This window comes from Myxine glutinosa, chromosome 10, assembly GCF_964187855.1.
Source record: "Myxine glutinosa chromosome 10, kmMyxGlut1.1, whole genome shotgun sequence".
NCBI lineage: Eukaryota > Metazoa > Chordata > Myxini > Myxiniformes > Myxinidae > Myxine > Myxine glutinosa.
In genome coordinates this window covers 53,371,382-53,397,335 of record NC_136270.1, presented here as the reverse complement: position 1 = coordinate 53,397,335, position 25,954 = coordinate 53,371,382, and the positions used below count along the sequence as shown (strand labels likewise).

The 25,954-nt window shown below is 43.1% G+C and overlaps 1 protein-coding gene across 1 annotated transcript; it reads left to right on the top strand.

The window, feature by feature from the left end:
* Positions 1–756: 756 nt before the first annotated feature.
* Positions 757–24,404, top strand: LOC137434547 (cAMP-regulated phosphoprotein 19). The gene is made up of 3 exons (XM_068127679.2): positions 757–999; positions 7,482–7,583; positions 21,427–24,404. Exons 1-3 carry the CDS (start codon positions 937–939, stop codon positions 21,589–21,591), a joined length of 330 nt encoding a protein of 109 aa, XP_067983780.1. The 5' UTR covers positions 757–936; the 3' UTR covers positions 21,592–24,404.
* The last annotated feature ends 1,550 nt before the right edge of the window (positions 24,405–25,954 follow it).

The window sequence follows — 25,954 nt, the reverse complement described above, 5'->3', positions numbered from 1 at the left end:
GTACTGTGATTAAAAAGTATTATATACTCCATTAATCAAACCATAAATTTAATCGATGCGATAATTAACAGATAAAATCACAACATCGAAAACCTTAATTTGCGGAATTAAAGCGGATTAAATGAATTAGCGAAGGCGATAATCGGTGGATATTGTGTGTGTATTGGAAAATTATGACGTACCAATCACCACTTTGGGCAATCAATCACGTGATGGTTTTGAAAATATACACGACATAATATATTATTTCAATATTAGATTTTGTTCACTAATTAAACCTTTTCAACCCATCCACAAAAATTTTGACAACGAGGATTGTAAAAAGCTTTATCTGGTTAATTCCTTCCGGAAAAAGATCGAAAGAGTGACACAGGGATCGATGTGTTCAGTTACCAAGCTAACCGTTCCCTAGCAACCGTTTTGTTGGGATCCTTAAGCCGCTTGGCGAGCGCTCTTCAAGCTGATTGGTGATGGAACACATCCCGTGGACTACCTTATACTTCCTGATAATGACGACGATGATGATGATAATGATACGTACTTACAATTTCACTTATAATATAATAATAATTTCACCACACTAGCAGACCAACTAACTGGTTTTACTTTATACACCGTTTAATTAACATTTTGATATTTCTCATTGTTACAACTATAATAGTGAAGAGGTAGTGGAAGAGTAACTTATTTTGAAAACACCAGAATAAAGAGCGTATCTCTAATTGTGATTGTAAAGAAAAAGAGAAGATTTCCTTTATTTCGCTGCTGGTTTGTGGAGGCGATGCAGGGGGCGAGTGGGGAGGGGTGAGTTGTCCATAAGATTTACGGGTTTCCCCTTTACACCTCCCTCCGCTCCCCGTCCCCCGCCCTCCACACCTCCCCCTCGAACCCGCTCTCAAGTGAAACTGAAAGCCGCAGCAGATCGGAACAAGCACCATGTCCGGAGAGACCGAAAGCGCGGCGTCGCCGGCAGTGGTGGAAGACGCCGAATCCCGAAAGGTTCTCATCATGTGTCATATTTAGCCGAACATGTGTCCTTCCTTCACTTATGTCTCGACCACACGGAGGGTTTTGGGTTTTATTCATGACTAGTCGAGGTTAGGCCTGTCTGATGCGCCTAGGCCTGAGGTGGCCGATCGGGCCTTGACGAGGCGCTTGTGGTGCTTTTGATTGGTTGTTGGGAATGTTTGTGATGCCGTTTAGAAGGTCCTTTTTGATTGGTTGTTGGGAATGTATGTGATGTCGTTTAGAAGGTCCTTTTTGATTGGTTGTTGGGAATGTTTGTGATGTTTCGAAAGTCCTTTTTGATTGGTTGTTGGGAATGTTTGTGATGCCGTTTAGAAGGTCCTTTTTGATTGGTTGTTGGGAATGTATGTGATGTCGTTTAGAAGGTCCTTTTTGATTGGTTGTTGGGAATGTTTGTGATGTTTCGAAAGTCCTTTTTGATTGGTTGTTGGGAATGTTTGTGATGCCGTTTAGAAGGTCCTTTTTGATTGGTTGTTGGGAATGTTTGTGATGTCGTTTCGAAAGTCCTTTTTGATTGGTTGTTGGGAATGTTTGTGATGTCGTTTAGAAGGTCCTTTTTGATTGGTTGTTGGGAATGTTTGTGCTGCCCTTTAGAAGGTCCTTTTTGATTGGTTGTTGGGAATGTTTGTGATGTTTCGAAAGTCCTTTTTGATTGGTTGTTGGGAATGTTTGTGATGTCGTTTAGAAGGTCCTTTTTGATTGGTTGTTGGGAATGTTTGTGCTGCCCTTTAGAAGGGCCTTTTTTATTGGTTGTTGGGAATGTTTGTGATGCCGTTTAGAAGGTCCTTTTTTATTGGTTGTTGGGAATGTTTGTGATGCCGTTTAGAAGGTCCTTTTTTATTGGTTGTTGGGAATGTTTGTGATGTTTCGAAAGTCCTTTTTGATTGGTTGTTGGGAATGTTTGTGATGCCGTTTAGAAGGTCCTTTTTGATTGGTTGTTGGGAATGTTTGTGATGTCGTTTCAAAAGTCCTTTTTGATTGGTTGTTGGGAATGTTTGTGATGTCGTTTAGAAGGTCCTTTTTGATTGGTTGTTGGGAATGTTTGTGATGTTTCGAAAGTCCTTTTTGATTGGTTGTTGGGAATGTTTGTGATGCCGTTTAGAAGGTCCTTTTTGATTGGTTGTTGGGAATGTATGTGATGTCGTTTAGAAGGTCCTTTTTGATTGGTTGTTGGGAATGTTTGTGATGTTTCGAAATTCCTTTTTGATTGGTTGTTGGGAATGTTTGTGATGCCGTTTAGAAGGTCCTTTTTGATTGGTTGTTGGGAATGTTTGTGATGTCGTTCAGAAGGTCCTTTTTGATTGGTTGTTGGGAATGTATGTGATGTCGTTTAGAAGGTCCTTTTTGATTGGTTGTTGGGAATGTTTGTGATGTTTCGAAAGTCCTTTTTGATTGGTTGTTGGGAATGTTTGTGATGTCGTTTCGAAAGTCCTTTTTGATTGGTTGTTGGGAATGTTTGTGATGTCGTTTAGAAGGTCCTTTTTGATTGGTTGTTGGGAATGTTTGTGCTGCCCTTTAGAAGGTCCTTTTTGATTGGTTGTTGGGAATGTTTGTGATGTCGTTTAGAAGGTCCTTTTTTATTGGTTGTTGGGAATGTTTGTGATGTCGTTTAGAAGGTCCTTTTTTATTGGTTGTTGGGAATGTTTGTGATGTCGTTTAGAAGGTCCTTTTTGATTGGTTGTTGGGAATGTTTGTGATGTCATTTAGAAGGTCCTTTTTGATTGGTTGTTGGGAATGTTTGTGATGTTTCGAAAGTCCTTTTTGATTGGTTGTTGGGAATGTTTGTGATGCCGTTTAGAAGGTCCTTTTTGATTGGTTGTTGGGAATGTTTGTGATGTCGTTTCGAAAGTCCTTTTTGATTGGTTGTTGGGAATGTTTGTGATGTCGTTTAGAAGGTCCTTTTTGATTGGTTGTTGGGAATGTTTGTGCTGCCCTTTAGAAGGTCCTTTTTGATTGGTTGTTGGGAATGTTTGTGATGTCGTTTAGAAGGTCCTTTTTTATTGGTTGTTGGGAATGTTTGTGATGTCGTTTAGAAGGTCCTTTTTGATTGGTTGTTGGGAATGTTTGTGCTGCCCTTTAGAAGGTCCTTTTTGATTGGTTGTTGGGAATGTTTGTGATGCCGTATAGAAGGTCCTTTTTTATTGGTTGTTGGGAATGTTTGTGATGTCGTTTAGAAGGTCCTTTTTGATTGGTTGTTGGGAATGTTTGTGATGCCCTTCAGGAGGGTCCCTTTTGATTGGTTGTTGGGAATGTTTGTGATGCCGTATAGAAGGTCCTTTTTTATTGGTTGTTGGGAATGTTTGTGATGTCGTTTAGAAGGTCCTTTTTTATTGGTTGTTGGGAATGTTTGTGATGTCGTTTAGAAGGTCCTTTTTGATTGGTTGTTGGGAATGTTTGTGATGCCCTTCAGGAGGGTCCCTTTTGATTGGTTGTTGGGAATGTTTGTGATGTCGTTTAGAAAGTCCTTTTTGATTGGTTGTTGGGAATGTTTGTGTTGTCGTTTAGAAAGTCCTTTTTGATTGGTTGTTGGGAATGTTTGTAATGTCGTTTGGAAAGTCCTTTTTGATTGGTTGTTGGGAATGTTTGTGTTGTCGTTTAGAAAGTCCTTTTTGATTGGTTGTTGGGAATGTTTGTGATGCCCTTCAGGAGGGTCCCTTTTGATTGGTTGTTGGGAATGTTTGTGATGTCGTTTAGAAAGTCCTTTTTGATTGGTTGTTGGGAATGTTTGTGATGCCCTTCAGGAGGGTCCCTTTTGATTGGTTGTTGGGAATGTTTGTGATGTCGTTTAGAAAGTCCTTTTTGATTGGTTGTTGGGAATGTTTATGATGTCGTTTAGAAAGTCCTTTTTGATTGGTTGTTGGGAATGTTTGTGTTGTCGTTTAGAAAGTCCTTTTTGATTGGTTGTTGGAATGTTTATGATGTCGTTTGGAAAGTCCTTTTTTATTGGTTGTTGGAATGTTTATGATGTCGTTTAGAAAGTCCTTTTTGATTGGTTGTTGGGAATGTTTGTGTTGTCGTTTAGAAGGTCCTTTTTTATTGGTTGTTGGGAATGTTTGTGATGTCGTTTAGAAAGTCCTTTTTGATTGGTTGTTGGGAATGTTTGTGTTGTCGTTTAGAAAGTCCTTTTTTATTGGTTGTTGGGAATGTTTGTGATGCCGTTTAAAAGGTCCTTTTTGATTGGTTGTTGGGAATGTTTGTGTTGTCGTTTAGAAGATCCTTTTTGATTGGTTGTTGGGAATGTTGTGTAATGTCGTTTAGAAGGTCCTTTTTTATTGGTTGTTGGGAATGTTTATGATGTCGTTTAGAAAGTCCTTTTTGATTGGTTGTTGGGAATGTTTGTGATGTCGTTTAGAAGGTCCTTTTTGATTGGTTGTTGGGAATGTTTGTGTTGACGTTTAGAAGATCCTTTTTGATTGGTTGTTGGGAATGTTTGTGATGTCGTTTAGAAGGTCCTTTTTTATTGGTTGTTGGGAATGTTTGTAATGTCGTTTAGAAAGTCCTTTTTGATTGGTTGTTGGAAATGTTTGTGTTGACGTTTAGAAAGTCCTTTTTGATTGGTTGTTGGGAATGTTTGTAATGTCGTTTAGAGGGTCCTTTTTTATTGGTTGTTGGGAATGTTTATGATGTCGTTTAGAAAGTCCTTTTTGATTGGTTGTTGGGAATGTTTGTAATGTCGTTTAGAGGGTCCTTTTTTATTGGTTGTTGGGAATGTTTATGATGTCGTTTAGAAAGTCCTTTTTGATTGGTTGTTGGGAATGTTGTGTAATGTCGTTTAGAAAGTCCTTTTTGATTGGTTGTTGGGAATGTTTGTGACGTCGTTTAGGAAGTCCTTTTTTATTGGTTGTTGGGAATGTTTGTGATGTCGTTTGGAAGGTCCTTTTTGATTGGTTGTTGGGAATGTTTGTGACGTCGTTTAGAAAGTCCTTTTTTATTGGTTGTTGGGAATGTTTGTGATGTCGTTTGGAAGGTCCTTTTTGATTGGTTGTTGGGAAGTTTTGTGATGTCGTTTAGAAGGTCCTTTTTTATTGGTTGTTGGGAATGTTTGTGTTGTCGTTTAGAAGGTCCTTTTTGATTGGTTGTTGGGAATGTTTGTGATGTCGTTTAGAAGGTCCTTTTTGATTGGTTGTTGGGAATGTTTGTGATGCCGTTTAGAAGGTCCTTTTTGATTGGTTGTTGGGAATGTTTGTGTTGTCGTTTAGAAGATCCTTTTTGATTGGTTGCTGGGAATGTTTGTGATGTCATTTAGAAGGTCCTTTTTTATTGGTTGTTGGGAATGTTTGTAATGTCGTTTAGAAAGTCCTTTTTGATTGGTTGTTGGGAATGTTTGTGTTGACGTTTAGAAAGTCCTTTTTTATTGGTTGTTGGAAATGTTTGTGATGCCGTTTAGAAGGTCCTTTTTGATTGGTTGTTGGGAATGTTTGTGATGCCGTTTAGAAGGTCCTTTTTGATTGGTTGTTGGGAATGTTTGTGTTGTCGTTTAGAAGGTCCTTTTTTATTGGTTGTTGGGAATGTTTATGATGTCGTTTAGAAAGTCCTTTTTGATTGGTTGTTGGGAATGTTTGTGATGTCGTTTAGAAGGTCCTTTTTGATTGGTTGTTGGGAATGTTTGTTTTGCCGTTGAGAAGGTCCTTTTTGATTGGTTGTTGGGAATGTTGTGTAATGTCGTTTAGAAAGTCCTTTTTGATTGGTTGTTGGGAATGTTTGTGATGTCGTTTAGAAGGTCCTTTTTGATTGGTTGTTGGGAATGTTTGTTTTGCCGTTGAGAAGGTCCTTTTTGATTGGTTGTTGGGAATGTTGTGTAATGTCGTTTAGAAAGTCCTTTTTGATTGGTTGTTGGGAATGTTTGTGATGTCGTTTAGAAAGTCCTTTTTGATTGGTTGTTGGGAATGTTGTGTAATGTCGTTTAGAAAGTCCTTTTTTTATTGGTTGTTGGGAATGTTTATGATGTCGTTTAGAAAGTCCTTTTTGATTGGTTGTTGGGAATGTTTGTGATGTCGTTTAGAAGGTCCTTTTTGATTGGTTGTTGGGAATGTTTGTGATGTCGTTTAGAAGGTCCTTTTTTATTGGTTGTTGGGAATGTTTGTGACGTCGTTTGGAAAGTCCTTTTTTATTGGTTGTTGGAATGTTTATGATGTCGTTTAGAAAGTCCTTTTTGATTGGTTGTTGGGAATGTTTGTGTTGTCGTTTAGAAGGTCCTTTTTGATTGGTTGTTGGGAATGTTTGTGTTGTCGTTTGGAAAGTCCTTTTTTATTGGTTGTTGGGAATGTTTGTGTTGTCGTTTAGAAAGTCCTTTTTTTATTGGTTGTTGGGAATGTTTATGATGTTGTTTAGGAAGTCCTTTTTGATTGGTTGTTGGGAATGTTTGTGTTGCCGTTTAGAAGGTCCTTTTTGATTGGTTGTTGGGAATGTTTGTGTTGCCGTTTAGAAGGTCCTTTTTGATTGGTTGTTGGGAATGTTTGTGTTTACGTTTACAATGTCCTTTTTGATTGGTTGTTGGGAATGTTTGTGTTGCCGTTTAGAAGGTCCTTTTTTATTGGTTGTTGGGAATGTTTGTGTTGTCGTTTAGAAAGTCCTTTTTTATTGGTTGTTGGGAATGTTTGTGTTGACATTTAGAAGGTCCGTTTTGATTGGTTGTTGGGAATGTTTGTGATGTCGTTTAGAAGGTCCGTTTTGATTGGTTGTTGGGAATGTTTGTGATGTCGTTTAGAAGGTCCGTTTTGATTGGTTGTTGGGAATGTTTGTGATGTCGTTCAGAAGGTCCTTTTTGATTGGTTGTTGGGAATGTTTGTGATGCCGTTTAGAAGGTCCTTTTTTTATTGGTTGTTGGGAATGTTTGTGATGTCGTTCAGAAGGTCCTTTTTGATTGGTTGTTGGGAATGTTTGTGATGCCGTTTAGAAGGTCCTTTTTTTATTGGTTGTTGGGAATGTTTGTGATGTCGTTTAGAAAGTCCTTTTTTATTGGTTGTTGGGAATGTTTGTGTTGTTGTTTAGAAGGTCCTTTTTTATTGGTTGTTGGGAATGTTTGTGTTGTTGTTTTGAAGGTCCTTTTTGATTGGTTGTTGGGAATGTTTGTGATGTCGTTTAGAAGGTCCGTTTTTATTGGTTGTTGGGAATGTTTGTGATGTCGTTTAGAATGTCCTTCTTTATTGGTTGTTGGGAATGTTTGTGTTGATGTTTAGAAGGTCCTTTTTGATTGGTTGTTGGGAATGTTTGTGCTGCCCTTTAGAAGGTCCTTTTTGATTGGTTGTTGGGAATGTTTGTGATGCCCTTCAGGAGGGTCCCTTTTGATTGGTTGTTGGGAATGTTTGTTTTGCCGTTGAGAAGGTCCTTTTTGATTGGTTGTTGGGAATGTTTGTGATGTCGTGTAGAAAGTCCTTTTTGATTGGTTGTTGGGAATGTTTGTGTTGCCGTTTAGAAGGTCCCTTTTGATTGGTCATGTGTGCATGATGTCACAGATCCAGGAGCAGGCAGAAGAGGCAAAGCTGAGGGCAAAATACCCCAACCTTGGTCGTAAAGCCGGTGGCTCTGAAGTTCTCCGCAAGCGGATGCAAAAAGGCGTGAGTTTCGAGGGGGGGGGGGCGGGGAGGGGTAGGGGAGGAGGAGGAGGAGGAGGATGCTGAAGAGCACTTACCTGTGCAGATCCCACCGGCAGACCTCAAACCTATAAAAATTAACTCGCATGAAACCGGATTGAAAATGTCCAAAAATACCGGCTTTATTAAAAGGAATGTCGGTAATACAAAATAAAACACGGTCAAATCATTTCCTAAATTGGGACATCCCCACAAAAGACACAAATACAGGCGGGGTATATAATAAATGTTGGATAAAATAAAGATGTGTGGTTATTTAGTGCACTTAGCTCTGATCACTGGTGCATCTCGCCAGGAATCGTCCAGGCTCCAGGCGTGCAGTCTGGACGCGGCTCTGGTGTTAGTGGGAAATCCGCTCGCTTCCGCGCTGCTAGGCCTCAGTATGCCCTTGTTCACTAGGCTGTGCCCGCTGGCGCGAAACAAGTGTGCCTTGCGAATCGAACGGCCCGCATGCAGCTGGCTCCCCCAGCCGTGCCTGTCTTCGTCGTCCTTGGTGTGAACCTGCAGCCCTCGGTCCGCGGCTTTTTGACCTGCAACCACCAGCCCGTTATCTGGTCACGTGGCTTGGCCGCCATATTTGTTTTAACACAAAAGCCTTTAAAAAACACTAAAAACACCTCTTGGCGAGGGTCTGCAATCTGATTGCTCCTTCTTGTTATATTTTTAAAGGGGAACCCAAACGCTCAGACCACCTTGACGCTAATATATCCCTTGATTGCCTATAAAATAGATATGATGTCTATTACTGATTCATAAAGTGGGTAATTTTGCCATTATAAGTCAATCTTTTTCTTCTTCACGATTAGCTGTGACATCACACCATGAAGCTGACCGCCACTTCCGTATTGTTCACATGTTACATCGCAGTACATTTTAACTCAAACGGCGATTAACTTTCAAATTTATGGGTCAATGCGTCCTTGGTGGTTGTCGCAATACAAATCGAGACAGGTTTATGCTTGACCAAGAGCTGAAAGATTTGAGGGTTTACAGAAATTGGATGTTTGTCCGAAATGGAAATCAGCCAACATTACCGCTTTACACAAGAAAGGTGCAAAAACAGATCCTTGCAACTACAGACCAATCAGCCTGCTCCCAATTATCAGCAAAGTCATGGAATCCATCATTGCTTCTGACATCAAATCCTTCCTCTTCTCCAATGGCTTTATCTCGGATCATCAATTTGGATTCAGACCAGGTCATTCTACTCTGGACATGCTGCTTCTGCTGTCTCAACAATGGATGGAGGTCCTCAATGCCAAACAGGAAATCAGAGCTGTCTCCCTTGACATATCACGTGCCTTCGATACGCTCTGGCACCCCGCTCTGCTCACCAAACTCTCCTCTTATGGTATCCATGGAAATGTCCACGCATGGCTTGCAGACTTCCTTTCTGGTCGCAGTCAACGTGTGGCTCTGAATGGAAATTTCTCATCTCCCCCTTCCTGTTCAGGCTGGAGTTCCTCAAGGCAGTGCTCTGGGCCCTGTGCTTTTTCTGGTCTTCATTAATGATCTCTCTCTGACTCTCTGGAAAATCCTGTCTATCTCTTTGCTGATTAATCCACTCTGCCGCTCCATATCCCAACCCTCAGATCGGCAGGCAGCAGCCTCTTCACTTGCTGCAGACCTGGACAAAATCACAAACTGGTCAAACAAGTGGAACATGTCTTTCAATCCTGACAAATCTCTCACACTCGCTTTATCTCTCCGAAAAGACCGTCTGGACAACCCTCCCATCTACTTTCTGAACAAACCTCTTGAAGAAGTTCTGTCACTCAACCTTTTGGGTCTCACTATCTGCCATGATCTTTCCTGGGAAAACCACATTTCCAAGTTGGCCTCCAAAGCCAGTCGCCGACTGGGCATCCTTCGTCGTGTGAAGTCCTTCCTTGGCACACCTGAGCTCCTCACCACACAAAAAGCTTTCATCCGCAGCTCACTGGAATACTGTTTTCCCCTCTGGGCTGGTGCTCCTGCCTCACACCTAGCTTGGCTTCACGCGGTTGAAACCAAAGCTTTCAGAATCATTGGAATCCCCGGCAATGAAGCTGATTCTGAGGGCCTTTCTCTCTCTCACCGCAGGCAGGTAGGTGGTCTTTAACCCGTTAGGCGGGTACATTGCTTCAATGTTGCCAAACATTGTAGACCAAATCATTGGTTTACAATCGCCCTTGATCATATCACATGCCTTCACGCATATGGATATGCGCCTCAATGCGGAATGTCAACTAGCTTCACTCGGTTATCTTGTCGGCTTTCCACCATGGTCGGTGTATTCGGAAATGCTGAAAATGTTGTTGCAGCACATTAAATCGGAGAACGTGGAGATCTTTACTTCCCATACCTGCCGGGTAGTGTGACGAGACCGCGTGACTCTAACAATACATTTCAGTCCCGGGTTGAGTCAAGATTTTTCAGGCCTGTGGATTTCAGATCTCATCGGTAACCGTTTTTCGGTTCCGTGATTTAAGTTTATGGGAACCGATGGGAAACAAAATTCCGGTTCCGTGCCCAAATCTAATGGGAAACGATATTTTTTCCTTTAGAATTTGTAAAGCAAAACATTTGTAATACAAAATCAAAATTAAATTAAAAATGTAGTCTCCAATAATAAATCCTGTCATTTACATGTATGCAATTTAATTAACGCATGTTCATTATTGAGGTTGATGTTAATTATCAGAGAAGAGCAAATTCTGTCAATTTGATGGGCTTATCCTGTTTTAAAATTAATAAATTAATATTATCAAATTTTCGTTCATCTATCTATAATTCCAGTAATCTCTGTGTGTCTGTGTGTATGCGACCGCTGTTTCTCGACAACTACCGGTCCGATATACTTGAAACTTGCCAGGTATATTGCTGGGGACCTGAGGATGTGCCTTTTCAAGGTTTCATATTAATCGGACAAGTAGTTACCGAGCTATGTCCAAAAAACGATTCAACCAATCAGAGAGCAGCGAGCTATCACGTGTGCCGAACGTGGCGAACAGACTCTGCCTCGGACGGCACATTTGAGAGCGTATTCATTTATTTCACGTTGGCAAACTATGTTGCCGCTATGTTGGCGTTAAACTATGTTTTAAAACTAATTAAAACTAATTTGCGATTCTTTCGCTTTCCTGCGCGTTTGTGCACGCTATGGCGATTTCTTTACCAAACTCCGCAAGCCGTTCGCTTTGGACCAAACCATTTCATGTAAATAGAGGGGGGGGATTGTCACCGTACTCGCAAGCCGTTCGCTTTGGACCAAACCATTTCATGTAAATAGAGGGGGGGGGGGGTTGTCACCGTACTCGCAAGCCGTTCGCTTTGGACCAAACCATTTCATGTAAATAGAGGGGGGGGGGGGGATATAATTTTAGATATATATATAGTACGGGCATGCCCTAGTTTTAAAAATGTCAATGATATTGTATTTATTTATTATTTATGGACTATTGTTGTTGTAAACTGTTATCAATCTTTATGTTTTAATATTGAAATTATTTGCGTTTAGGGCAATTCCACGACGTTACGGAGTGACACTTTGAGTCATTTTTGTGAACTTTGATTGCTCTAGCACAGCGATAAAGCCACTAGTACCTACTCTCTATATATCATATTGTAAAGGAAGAATTGCACTTTACAGAGATATTAATGGAGTTCCTGTAAGTTGGACCATTGTCAAGTAATTAGCATTCAAAAACTGTTACGGAGTGACACTGTCTTTTGTCATTTATTAAACAATAACAACATTTATTGAAAACTCTGCTCTCACAATAGTTATAAAATTGTAATGAAATACTGGGAGGATACACTAATAGTTGTACCTTCAGTACAGGGGTTTCAAAATTCCAGACATGACCTATTTACTCTGAAATAATTACAATAGTCCCGTTACGGAGTGACGAAAAATCCCGTTACGGAGTGACGAGTCAATCTTGAGATTTCTCCCAAAGCAACAAATCATTTCTAGATTACGCCAGACTTTTATTCTGAACCCAGCTGACTTGTGCTGGCGTTTCAACATCTAACACTTTAGATAAATAATAAAAAATAAAATCTGAACTGAGAAAATATACAATAAACATATAAAAAAGTCAAGAAATAGACTAAAGAAATTGAGAACAATTTACGAGTGGATGACCAGAAACAAAACAAAGTTTGGAATTAATCAGTTGGCCACATCACAAAACTTCACATGACTGCCCTGCAAAAGGTTCCCTTTCCCAAAGGACATTCAGCAAATACATAATGATTGCGATGGTCGAGGGATGGCTGAAGAAGGAATCTGACGACTTGGTTGGAAGCAATCCACGATTTATCTTCCACCTCTGGGAATGTATATGCCAAGTCAGATAGGCCCGCTTTTCGCAAAAATGATACTTCCAAACAACCATCAGCTACTATCTGAGTCACCTGGCCAACAAACAACTTCTTAGATTTTTTTGTGACATACTGCACAGTCACAAAGTCACCAGGGTGCACTTGGGGTTGACTATCTGACCTGGGGTGCTCAGCAGGTGCTGGACTAGCAGTATTTTGACATTCCAAGGATGATACATGGCACTCGGGGTGTGGACTCACCAATTCAAATTCTTCCGCTGTTGAGTACATAGAGGCGCTCACAACATATTTCCTCACAGGTTTCACACAGTGTGTTTGGTGTGTATTCGGAAGCGACTTCACTAACTGCGACTGGCACTTTTGAATGTCTCCTGCTGCGATGAATAAAACTTCGATCTTTTTGCACTGTGCCGCTGCTACGTGGAAGAAGGATTCTGCATCAGATACAGGATCCCCAGCCAGATTTGCCAACCAAACTCTCCTCTTTACCTCACCTCCTATCCCATCAACAGTGCCCTTACCATGAGATGTGGCAAAGAAATTCCAGGATAATTGAATCATGAACAATTCTTGAAGGAATGTTAGATTGGAAAACAAGAATTTCTGTTTAAATTGACTGGCTGCCCCATCTGAAAAAAAGTCAATCGCCCTAATCCTGGGGTGGCGTGATATCAGTGTGGTGATGATATTGGACAGGAAGGTATGAACAGCATATTTGCCATGCTGGAGGTCATCGCTAACAATAACTTGCTTCCTCTTGATGAATGAGTGCAAGTTGAAGCATGGAAGTTGTTTGCAATACCTCATGCAGGGCATCCTGAACAGTCCCATCTTTAGGTACTTTTGTGGCCCGCTGCTCAGTTGTCTCCCACTGAAACCACTTCAGCGGCAGGTTAGCTGTTTCGTCGTCGACAGAATACACTATGGCAAACTTGGTATGGCATTCCTGACATTTTCCTGTCATGCAGTTGGCCGAATCCTGATCACAATACATTGCTTCCAAGGAATTCACGAAAGTTGGTCGAAAGTCCAGGTACATGAGATGACAAGGCCTCCAATAAGAGGCGCATGTTTTCATGATATCTGCAGAGGCAGACATTGTGCGGAAACTTTGAATTGAGGCATACATTGGCTGGACGAAGTGCTGCGAATTTGGAGTAGCCGATCTTGATGTTTGGATATTTCTCACAAAACAAACTGTATGCCTCTCGTATTGTCATCATTAGGAAACTCTTTTGAACCTTGTGCTTCCGTTTCCCAGTCTTAATGACCACAAAGTCTTTCTTCCCTGGCGGCATCCATGAAATATCGGGACTCAGTGTTTTTTGCCCTTCACCCGACATCTCCGCTGACGTGCACGTTCACTTTCCCTTGCCTTCGCAACATTAGCAGCACGCGCCTCTCTCTTGCGTTTCGCATCCAGCTCCCTGCATTTTTCCTTGTGCCTGTCTCGAAAACGCTTTTGTCGCTCGGCAGCAGTCAATGGCATCCTTTCTGTAATATGAATGCATCGACAAATTATCCATTTGAATTGCACCGTACCCTTCTACGAATCATCTAAAAGATCATGAAATGTTTTAGGCCACAAAAACTGACAGTAGAGGTTGTAAGCTGCTTCACTCAGCTTGTCCACTGCAAAGTTGGCGGTCCGCGGTGGTGCAGTGATTTGTCTAGTTTTCCTCTTACGATGTGTATCCGCAGGTGACAACAGAGGTGTAGTTTGTACTCACCGATTGCTGGACGTAAACCGATTTCAAAACCGCTCAAGATGACCACGCGTAAACTTGAAACTTGTCATACGGAAGTAAAATCTGGCACGCAATGAATTCTGGGACAGCTACTCTGTCGCCACCTTTTTTCAGGCTGAGTTATCAATTGTTTGACAGAATGAGTCACTCCGTAACGTTACGGAGTGACAAGTTTTATTTTTAATTTATTTTTTGTAGATTTTAAAAATATATATAATTATACAGTACAATGATTGGGTGGTATAAGTTCTTAATGACCCTGGATTTATTTGGTTTTTCATCCACCAGTTAAAGAGAAAAGTAAACAAATGTCAAATTTTCGTTATGGAGTGACACGTCACGGAGTGACATCAGACTCCTAATTTGAGTGTTAATTAAGCATAGAAGGCCAACTCATATTTTTTTCAATTGGTTTTGAAATAATCTTCATACAGGTATCTTCTGATGGATAGCATTTGTTGACTTCATGCCAATGAATTGAGAGACTAATGAATTAATAGTTCTTTGCATTATCGAGGGCCGATTTTACTGCGCTTTTCAGTAGAATGACTTCATTAATTGCAACGAGTGATGTAAGCCAACAGAGCAAGCTAACTCGGTGATCTCGATATTATCTGAAAGTACTTTTTTTTTTTTCAGCTTTCATTTGATACATAACATGAACTTTTTCAGTCAAACTTAAAATTTGACCTCTGCGGACTGTTTCTCGTGGAATTGCCCTTTAGCAAAGTAATATCGGTCTACCCAGTACTGATATAGGCTGAAGTATTTGTTAAATAAATTCTGGATTGGAACAAATGTACTGCAGTAGGTTCGGTTGTCAGTGTCTCCCTTTACCTTGTGAACATAGGTCACGCCGTTCACGTAGTTTACAATCGCCGTCAGTGGTGGACCGCTTGTGCCCCGGCGCGATGCCTCCCGTATGTCTGTGTAGTGAGTAGCACATACTTTGCAGCGAAGCAATATGACCAAGCCTTCCCCATCGCAATCCGCTTCAAAATCGTCGCTGAATGCCCATTTTCGTAATGTTTTTAAGGTGACATTTTCGGTTTTTTTTCACTTAGCAATGGATGCCATTTTGAAAAGGAAGTCTGTGATTTAGACTGATGTGCATGTCCGTCAAAGCGGAAGTCATATCGCGAACCTGAATGTGGGAAACTACATGCTATCTGCTTTGCCGGCCTAATTTTGTTGGAAATAAAACTCAACTTCCAAAATAGTTAGCTGAAAATCACACGTGAAGGTAAATACCACATCTTTTTGCCTTACACTGCCTTTCTGCGATGGGAAACGTACTTTCGGTTCTGTGTTTTTGCTCTCACGTTACCGACACGCTACCGGCAACGATCGTTTCCGTGAAATCCGCAGGCCTGTTTTTTCACACTAGCCCCACGTGGCAATTTATTCCTGTTTATTAAATTTGATTGATGTATCAATACTGCACCATTTTGTTTTTGTCCTAGCATCTCAATCTCTGAGAAGGCAACTACGTTGGGGAAACCTTGGGCATAAGGCGTAAGATGGATGAAGGTCCTAAATGCCAAACAGGAAATCAGAGCTGTCTCCCTTGACATATCACGTGCCTTCGATACGGTCTGGCACCCAGCTCTGCTTACCAAACTCTCCTCTTATGGTATCCATGGAAATCTCCACTTTTTTAAAACTTTTTTTTTGTATACTGAATCGAGGCTCGTGAAAAAGCTAACATTTACTTCACAAACAAATCAACCAGACAAACAAAATATATAAAAAGAGGGAGCGGAAAAACAAGATGGGGAGAGAAGGGGAAGCACACAAACACAACATTTGAGAGCAAGGAGATGTGTGGAAGGGAGAGGGCTTGGGGGGCGGAGGCGTGGGAAGAGGGGAGGGGGGGGGGGGAGAAGTATAAAACACAAGGACAAGGACTTCCAGGACAGAAGTTGGTATTTCAAAAAAGTGGAATTGGGGTGAAATTAGCGGGGGTAGAAAAGATCAAGGTTTTGGATGGGGGAAGATAAGAGATGGTGGTGAACAGCTGTTTTAAAGACCTGGAGGGTGGAGTGGGATTGAAGAGAGTGAGGAAGTTTGTTCCAGAGGCGGGAGAAAAGAGGAATGAAGGAGTGAAGGAGAGCAGAGAGTCTTGATTTTGGCAGTTTGACCATAAGAGGGTTGCAGGCAGATCTTGTGCGACCTGTAGGAATATTTGCGGGACAGAGCCCAGAGAGAGCTGGGGGGGCAAGGCCAGAGAGGAGTCGGTAGAAGACGGAAAGACCACCAACCTGCCTGCGGTAAGTGAGTGAGAGGCCCTTGGAGTTAGCTTCATCGCGGGAGATTCCAATGATTCTGAATGCTTTGGTTTCAACAGCGTGAAGACGAGCTAGGTGTGAGGCAGGAGCACCCGCCCAGAGGTGAGAGCAGTATTCCATTGAGCTGTGGATGAAAGCCTTGTATGTGGTGAGGAGCTCAGGTGTGCCAAGGAAGGACTTCGCACGACGGAGGATGCCCAGTTGGGCCAGATTTGAAAGATTTGAAATGTGCTTTTCCCAGGAAAGATCATGGCAGATAGTGAGACCCAAAAGCTTGAGTGACAGAACTTCTTGGAGAGGATTATTCAGAAAGTGGATGGGAGGGTTGTCCAGTCGGTCTTTTCGGAGAGACATCGTAAGAGTGTGAGATTTGTCAGGATTGAAAGACATGTTCCACTTGTTTGCCCAGTCTGTGATTTTGTCCAGGTCTGCAGAGAGTGAGGAGGCTGCAGACTGCCGATCTGAGGGATGAAGAATGGAGTGACAGAGAGTAGAGTCATCAGCAAAGAGATAGAGGATTTTCAAGAGAGTCAGAGAGATCATTGATGAGACCAGAAAAAGCACAGGGCCCAGAACACTGCCTTGTGGAACTCCAGCCTGAACAGGAATAGGAGATGAGAGAAACCCATTCAGGGCCACACGTTGACTATGACTAGAGAGGAAGTACGCCAGCCATGCGTGGAGATTTCCATGGATACCAAAAGAGGAGAGTTTGTTGAGCAGAGCGGGGTGCCAGACCGTATCGAAGGCACGTGATATGTCAAGGGAGACTGCTCTAATTTCCTGTTTGGCATTGAGGACCTCCATCCATTGTTGAGAAAGCAGAAGCAGCATGTCCAGAGTAGAGTGTCCAGGTCTGAAACCAAATTGATGATCAGAGATCAAGCCATTGGAGAAGAGGAAAGATTTCATATCTGAAGCAATGATGGATTCCATGACTTCTGCTGATAATTGGGAGAAGGCTGATTGGTCTGTAGTTGCTGGGATCTGTTTTTGCACCTTTTTTGTGCAAAGCGGTGATGTTGGCAGATTTCCAAGCAGATGGAAGATGACCTTGAGCAAAAGAGAGGGTGAAGAGAACAGAGAGAGGGAGTGAAAGAGCGGAAGAACAGGATTTTAGGACCCGTGGGCTGATGCCGTCAGGTCCAGTTGCAGAATCCGAGTCGAGGGTTGACAGAAACTTTTCCACCTTGTCAGGAGGAAAGGACACAGAGTCCAGGAGCAGCTGGGTACGACTGGGTACGGTGGGTACAGAGAGGGATGGGTTTGGGACACAAGATTTAGAGGCAAACACAGAGTTGAGGCATTCAGCGTTTTCACGTGCGGAGTCAGCCGTGTGGCCATTTGAGGTGAGGGAGGGGATGGAGGGGGAACAAACACCAGAAACAGATTTGACCAGACGCCACCAGGATTTGGAAGAGGGAGACAGATAAGAGAGTTCGGTCCTGAGAACGGAGAGATATTGTTTCCTCGCTCTCCTGAGGGTGGACACACACTTGTTTCGGGCTTTGTGAAAGGAAATGAGATTTCCTTCCGTTGGATTTGCTTTCCAGGAGACGAAAGCAAGTTGTTTCTGGGCAATAGCCTCACCACAAGATTCCATGTACCATGGACGGGAGGAAGGGTATGACAACATAAGACGAGATGGGATAAATCTGTGCATGAGAGAGAGCAGTTTGCTTTGGAAGAATTCCCAGGAAGAATTTATGTCAGAGGCAGTAGAGATGGGAGACCAGTCCAGATGATTGATGGCTGCTTGAAGACCGTGCCAGTTGGCCTGAGTGAAATGCCAGACTCGTCGACGCTGAGGAGGCTCTCTGAGAATGGTCAGAGAGATGTCCACTTTAACAAGCACATGATCAGAAGAGCCGATTGGAGCAGAAGAAGAGCAGCAGACATTTTCAGGGAAGTTAGTTATAACCAAGTCCAGAAGAGAAGATGCTCCGTTGACTGAAATCCGGGTCGGGAAATTGACAGATTGTGCCAGTCCCAGTGAATCACAGAAGTCCTTTGCTGAAGAGCCATGGCTGGTGAGAGAGGTACCCACACCCAGCCAACTGGCATGGTGACAGTTGGAATCACCACATATGAGGAAGAGAGAGTTGGGATGGCTAGATAGAAGTTGGTCCATATTCTCAGACAGCGAGATGTAGATGGAGTCATCACTGTTTGGTGGACGGTACAACACACATATGAACAAAAGGTGGGAGCGAAGGGGAAGCCGTAGCCAAAGGTATTCCTGGGGGTGAGGTGGAGAGAGGGCAGTGCAGGGCGAGTGAGGAAGAGAGTTTTTTATAAAGATAGCAACCCCACCTCCAGGACGAGGCTCAGGTCTATCATACCGGAGGAGGGAGTAACCTGGGAGAGATACCAAGGAATCAGAGACATCATGAAGGAGGAAAGTTTCTGTTAAGCAGATCACGTCTGGTTTGTCAGAAGCAACCTGTATGGAGAGATCAGACAAGTTTGAGCGAAGGCCCCGGATGTTTGAGGTCCATACTGTTAAGGAAGAGGAAGGGGGAGCATCGGATACAGAACAGGGGGGGGGGGGGGGGGAGCGGTAGGGTAAGATGTGGAAGAGGTAGGGAGAGCTGTTGAAGGTGTGTCGGAGATTACAGAATAGCTTGGAGAAAGGGAAGAATGGGGCAGACAAAAGGTTTGATGGTGATTGGGAGAGGCGCAGTGAAGTGTTATTTGACGAGGGGGAAGAGCGAGGCAGAAGGTTGAGGGAGATGAAGGTGAAAGTTGGAAGGGGGAAGAAGTGGGGAGGACGCTTTGAGGAGGAGGGGTGAGAGGGGAGTCTAGGAGGGGAGGAGCGAGGGAGAGTCTCGGAGGGGAGGGGTGTGGGGGAAGATTTGAAAGGAATGGGTGATTGGGAAGATTTGGAGGGGAGGGGCAAGGGGGAAGATTTGAAAGAGATGGGTGATGGGGATGATTTGGAGGGGAGGGGCAAGGGGGTAGATTTAGAGGGGAGGGGTGATGGGAAATGGGATTTTGGGGTGATGGGATTTTGAAAAGTGTACGATTAATGGGAAACGAACATTTATTGCAAAATGAGTTTCTTGAGACATTCGAGTCAAAAATACGTTTGAGGACGCTGGAGGGAGGATGGAATGCTGGAGAGTTTAGGGAATGAATGAAAGATGCACTATAAGAGATGGAATTTTTTTTTGGAATGAATAGATTTGGTGAGCAAGTCGAAAGCATCCTTTTATAGAAGAAGAAGAAAAAGGTGTTATAGAATATGACAGAATACAGGTCTTCAGGGGTCAGATGAGACATTTTTTAACAACGTGATCACGTGATCACAAACAACGTGGTCGAAGAACGAACGAACAAATAAGAACGAATAAACGAATAAGAACAGAAGAAAATGTTTTTTTTTTTTGTTTTTTTTTTTGAGATTTTAAAACAAGGAAGTATGGGATGAAAAGACCGTGAAAAACAGAGACCGGAAAGTAATTGCAGCGCGATCGGAGAACCGCTGAGACAAAAACAAAGCCTCAAGCCAAGGTCGGACACAGTAGCCTAGTACTACACTTAGGCCTCAGAATACGCGATACGAAAGACTGACGATTCTGTACACAGGTATGAAAAACCAACGCCAAGAATACTATTAAAGACACCCCAATAGGTACATACACCGAGAGAAAGATACAGTTTCGACAAAAACACAATTGTGAAAACACGAAAGCGAGCGCGCATGGACAGCTTTGAAGAGACGAGACCTCCAATCTTGCGCATGCGCAGACCTACCCAAGGTCCGCTTGGCTTGCAGACTTCCTCTCTGGTCGTAGTCAACGTGTGGCCCTGAATGGATTTCTCTCATCGACCCTTCCTGTTCTGGCTGGAGTTCCCCAAGGTAGTGTTCTGGGTCCTGTGCTTTTTCTGGTCTTCATCAATGATCTCTCCGACTCTCTGGAAAATCCTCTCTATCCCTTTGCTGATGACTCCACTCTCTGCCGCTCCATTCCTCATCCCTCAGATCTGCAGTCTGCAGCCTCCTCACTCTCTGCAGACCTGGACAAAATCACAGACTGGTCAAACAAGTGGAACAGGTCTTTCAATCCTGACAAATCTCACACTCTTACTATGTCTCTCTGAAAAGACCAACTGGAAAATCCTCCCATCTACTTTCTCAACAATCCTCCAAGAAGTTCTGTTACTGAAGCTTTTGGGTCTCACAATCTGCCATGATCTTTCGTGGGACAACTACATTTCCAAGCTGGCCTCCAAAGCCAGTCGCCGACTCGGCATCCTCCGTCGTGTGAAGTCCTTCCTTGGCACACCTGAGCTCCTCACCACAAACAAGGCTTTCATCCGCAGCTCATTGGAATACTGTTCCCCCCTCTGGGCCGGTGCTCCTGCCTCACACCTAGCTCGGCTTCACGCTGTTGAAAACAAAGCTTTCAGAATCATTGGAATCTCCCGCGATGAAGCTAACTCCGAGGGCCTTTCACTCACTCACTGCAGGCAGGTTGGTGGTCTTTCTGTCTTCGACCGACTCCTCTCCGGCCTTGCTCCCCCAGCTCTCTGTGCTCTGTCCCCCAAATATTCCTGCAGGTCGTACAAGATCTGCCAGCAACCCTCTTATGGTTAAACTGCCTAAATCTAGGCTCTCTGCTCACCTTCACTCTTTTATTCCCCTTTTTCCCGCCTCTGGAACAAACTCCCCTACTCCCTTCAATCCCACTCCTCCCTCCAGGTGTTTAAAACAGCTGTTCACCACCATCTCTTATCTTCCCCCATCCAAAACCTTGATCTTTTCTACCCCCGCTAATTCACCCCAGATACACTTTTTCGAAATTCCAACTTCATTCCTGGAAGTCCTTGCAGTGTCCATATCTTTTATATCTCTCCCACCTCCCCCCAAGCCCTCTCCCTCTCACAGTTCTCTCGATGTCCCTGCTCTCAAATGTTGTTTGTGTCCTTCGCTTTCTCTCCCCATCTTGTCTACCGCTCCCCTTATTTTGTTTTGTGTCGGGTTTGTGTCGGTTTGACTTTTTGTGTGATTAATGTTAGCTCTTTCACGAGCCTCGATCTTGTATACAACAAAAAAAAAAAAAAGGCTCGTCCTTGTGGCATGATTCTCAGTTGGATGTGCTGTTGTTTAAGGAATCTACAGATTTGCACTTTACCAAAGTCGTTTCTCCTGACTCATATTATTTGTTTGGGTCGTTGTATTTATCGGATATTTGCTTACGTTTAATTTCAACAGACGGTGGTAACCTATCAACGATTGGTCAAGTAGGATAAGTAACAAATGCAATGCAAGGTCTACATGCTTTTGGTTCATGCTTTTGTATGAGCTTTAGTTTTTTTTACCACCTAGAATATTTTATTATTTGTAAATTGTGATGGAAGACACAAGGTGTGTACACATGTAAATATTTTTTATTGTTTTTCATTTTTGCAATACTTGCCATTGTTCCACCCAAATAGGGGCAGAAATACTTTGATTCTGGAGACTACAACATGGCTAAAGCCAAGATGAAAAACAAGCAGCTTCCGGGACTTGTTCCAGAGGTGACTGGAGACCACATACCCACACCGCAGGACCTGCCGCAGCGCAAGTCCTCTGCTGTAGCAAGCAAACTTGCAGGATAGATCGAGATACCAGCACCAACCATGCCACGGCCTTTCATTCCCCATTCCCAGGCTTTCTCACTCCAAACAGATCATTCCCCCTACCATTATTCATCAGGTCACCCCATCCTTCCAGTAGGGACTTGCCACAGTGGTGTCTGCACCTTAGTATTCCTGCGTGTGACCCTTTTTTGTTTTTGCTTGACTCTCGACTGTTCCTTGACCACCCTCCTTCGCTATGAAATGCACTGCATGTGCATCACAACTTGTGTGGTGAGAACCACCAATTGTGTGGTTTTATATCAATTATCCCAGTAACAAAATGTCGACCAAGGTTGGCTGAATGATGTTACACCAAGGAAACAGGGATGGGGCTCGGGGTTTGAGTTTGCTGAACATGTGCTGCTTGCCAAGTGCAAGTGATTACAAAGTGAGAGAGACCTCTTCCTAAAGCAAAGTTTGACTTGATTGTATTTACATCTGAAAATGTTGTTGCTGTTTGTGGTTAGATTGTTTGTTCGTTTTGTTTTGTCGTAGCCTTATTTAAATCTTATTCCCCTGACATGGTTGGATAAAGCAAACCTGGTATGTGGATTGCTTGGTGATCCTGTCGTTGTACCGATAAAGAAAGCTTGAGGTTTTCTGTATTTTGGTTTTGTTTTTTTTCACCAAAATGCCTGATTCACTGCCCGAATGTCCGCCGAGGATCAACAACCTGGTAACCTTTATTCGGACACTAATTCTGTCAGTAGCATTGGTTGGATGTTTAGCAGCAGGGTGTTTGTTGGATTGAACTTTGTGGGCCTGCTTACCCACATGTGCCTCTGGTCTCTCGAGGTGCTGATTTAAATGGCCAGCTGTCATTAATCTCCGTGTATCACACAATTGTATGATTGTTTTGTTGCTATGAATACTTGTCCCGTGAACATTTGCATCTCATAGTAACGCCATGCCTTTGACGACGCTCTCTGTCCTGAGACGTTTGGCAGGAGGAATTGTGAAGTTTTATTTTTTCACCGAAAGCTTTTTGCTACATTGCACCGCTCCAGCCTAACTTGTGTAATCTTTTGGTCAAAGGTTATCAGCATTTGGGGTTGACTTTGGTAACAGGTATAGCTTCCCTTCTGTCTCCCTCAGCTTGTATATGTTTTCTATTGGAGAAAACAACAACAGATGCGTTGTCATGCCAGATTGAAACTGCTTTCCAAAAGGTGACATTAATTTTTCTCATGATGGACTTTGCCACTGGCGGAGGTTTCAGATTTCTGTACATACAATTTGAACATGTAATCGTGAGGTTATTCCAAAAAATTTCCTTGTGAAAATGGTTCCGGTCTGTACCGTAGCAGAGTGAGGCGATTTATATAAACGGGTGCCACTGGAATTGCATGCGCAGAGGAAGTTGTTCAATCGGAAGTCTAACCTGGAAACGGTAGCTCGTTAATGTCTGCATTTTGTTCACATTTGAACTTGAGCTTTGCTGGCCAGACGGGCCTGAGTTTTGTACATAGATGTACGTGTCATCTTTTCCAATCGGAGGTTTTGCTTCTAAGTCGTCACCGAACATTTTCGAGGCTGTGAATATTCTGAAAATGACTGAAGGTTCCAATTTTGCAAGCGATTTGAAGATATTTTGTGCTCATTTGTTGACTTTGTAATCATTGCACTAAACTTTGATAAGGTTAAGAGTTTAAAATTGCAAACTTTGATTTGGTACTGAAATGTTTTTTTGTTTTTTTTTAATTATTTTTGTTCCATCGAGGCCTTTATCATAACATCACGAACAGCGAGGTCTGATCCTTCATCTGTAAATTGATAGCTGGTGTAACTTCCGCACCATGCTGTCGATATGATCTGATGTTCGGTCCGTTCCAATCCGCTCGTGTGACGTGTACCTTGGGATTGTATGTTATGGGTGTTCGTCATGTTGTGACTTCCCACTGCTCCCCACCCCTCAATCCCCAAAATGTACTATCGTTGGTGGTTGAGATGTAGTGAGATGGACTTTGCTCTAAGGCTCGTTTTATTGTAAAGAAATAGGTCTTTGTAGTCCTTTAACTATTGCCTTTAGTCCTAGTTGTTTAATTTATTTGGACTTTCTCTTCATTTCCCGATTCCCCAACAGCAGATGACAAATTCTCAGATACGTTTTATCATCCGGAGCTCTGATTCCTTAACTACCTTAAATATAACGGCTAACGAAGGGCATGCAGTCGAGAAGCGTTCCGTAGGCTACTCGGGATTGTCGTAGGTACGGTCATCGGTGCATCATCAGACCGTCATCCTGTACTCATTTAAGCGGACATTGCTTGTCCCAGACTCGTACCTTTGGCGTTGGGAGTGTGCGATTGCCTGGCCAAATTGTCGGGAATTACAGCCGTAGTAGACGGCAATGTGCGCTGTCTGTCTGCTTACGGCCTTGCTGAGTTGGTTGGTTTGAAGCATTGACCAGTTTATATTTTGGTAATCGGCTGTTATTCACAGTTACCTTTTTTGTATTGACCTGAGTTTGAGTTAGTATATTCATAGTTGATAACGTTTTGCTTTGTTTTACTCTTGAAAGTCATTTATACCAAGTACTATCACTCAGTAATGTGTACGTTATACTTTGGTGTTCGTGTCTCTTTTATTTCATTCTTTTATTTTGCCAAGACAAACCTTGTTGCTAATGTTACGTTTGATCCGGTGATTCCAAATGTTTGGACTTGTTTCTGTTTTTCTTTGTTGTAGACTGCCTCCGATGCTGCAGAATTGTATGCGTCTACACTTTGTGTTTCGTTGCTCTGACTTTTGTGTTGAAGAATAATATGAATAAAACTAGTTGAAGTATTGTACATATTTTTTATGCCTCTGCGGCCGCAGGCGTTATGCTTTCAGGTTATCCGTCCCCCCAGTGCTAGCGGAGCAAATTTTTGTTACCGTGATAACTTCTGAACCGCTGAAGGGATTTCGACCAAACTTGCCACAAGTTAACTACAAGCACAGTTTGCATTGTGATGCAAAGATGAACTGATTCAATTTTTGGGCCAAAAGGTCGATGATCATGTGGCCTTTAATTGAAAAAGATCGTTACCAAAACTTGTAAACCACAGAAAGTATTTCAACCAAACTTGGCACAGGTATGGAGTGAGATACAAAGATGAACTGATTAGATTTTGGATTCAACAGGTCAAATGTCATGGGCCCTTTGAAAATCATTTTGCAGATGTTAACTCCAGTTGTTAACTCCAGTTTGAAGCATCTGATGTATTCTTTCTCTCTCTCTCTCTCTCTGTCTCTCTGTCTCTGTCTCTCTCTCTGTGTCTCTGTCTCTCTCTCTCTCTCTCTCTCTCTCTCTGTGTCTCTGTCTCTGTCTCTGTGTCTCTGTCTCTCTCTCTGTGTCTCTGTCTCTCTCTCTGTGTGTCTCTGTCTCTCTCTCTGTGTCTCTGTCTCTGTCTCTCTCTCTGTGTCTCTGTCTCTCTCTCTGTGTCTCTGTCTCTCTCTCTCTCTGTGTCTCTGTCTCTCTCTGTGTCTCTGTCTCTCTCTCTGTGTCTCTGTCTCTCTCTCTGTGTCTCTGTCTCTCTCTCTCTGTCTCTGTCTCTCTCTCTCTGTGTCTCTGTCTCTCTCTCTGTGTCTCTGTCTCTCTCTCTGTGTCTCTGTCTCTCTCTCTGTGTCTCTGTCTCTCTCTCTGTGTCTCTGTCTCTCTCTCTGTGTCTCTGTCTCTCTCTCTGTGTCTCTGTCTCTCTCTCTGTGTCTCTGTCTCTCTCTCTCTCTCTCTCTCTCTCTCCCTCGCCCCCTGCTGGTTGTCGGTGTGTTTGGGCGTGGCAAGATGGCGGCTGTGCATGTGTGGTGAGGTACGAGCTGCTCCGCTGTTCTACTCTTTTGTCCCTTTCCACGTCGTATCTCATCTTTTCCTCCCCCCTGTTCGTTTATCTTCACATCCTTACTCTGCATTTGTGCCCCAACCCCTCCCCTTTGATCAGACCCAACACTTCGGGGCGTCGGCCTCCCCCTCCCCCCCCACCTCTCCCACCCCCTTCTGCCTCCCTTTTCCCTCCTTGGTTTCTTTTTTCTTATCTCGTTTTCATTTTTATTCACTCCTTCCTGTCCTTTGTTTCCTTTCCTTTTCTGAGAGAGAGAAAGAGAGCCCACAGCTGTTTGTGGATAATTTTTACATTAATCGGCGGCCCATCCCGTCCTCCGGCTGATCGGTTTTTTTCTCCACCAGCTGTGTTTGTTTTCGCCTTTGAAAAATCGGTCTCGGCTCGTAATTAATTAATCACTGTTCTCTCGCCCTTGTGACATGATTCAAGACTCGTCCGAGATATTCACCCTCCAGTCGAGATATTCACCCTCCAGTCGAGATATTCACCCTCCTCCCATCCCCTCCCTCGTCCCCCCCCCC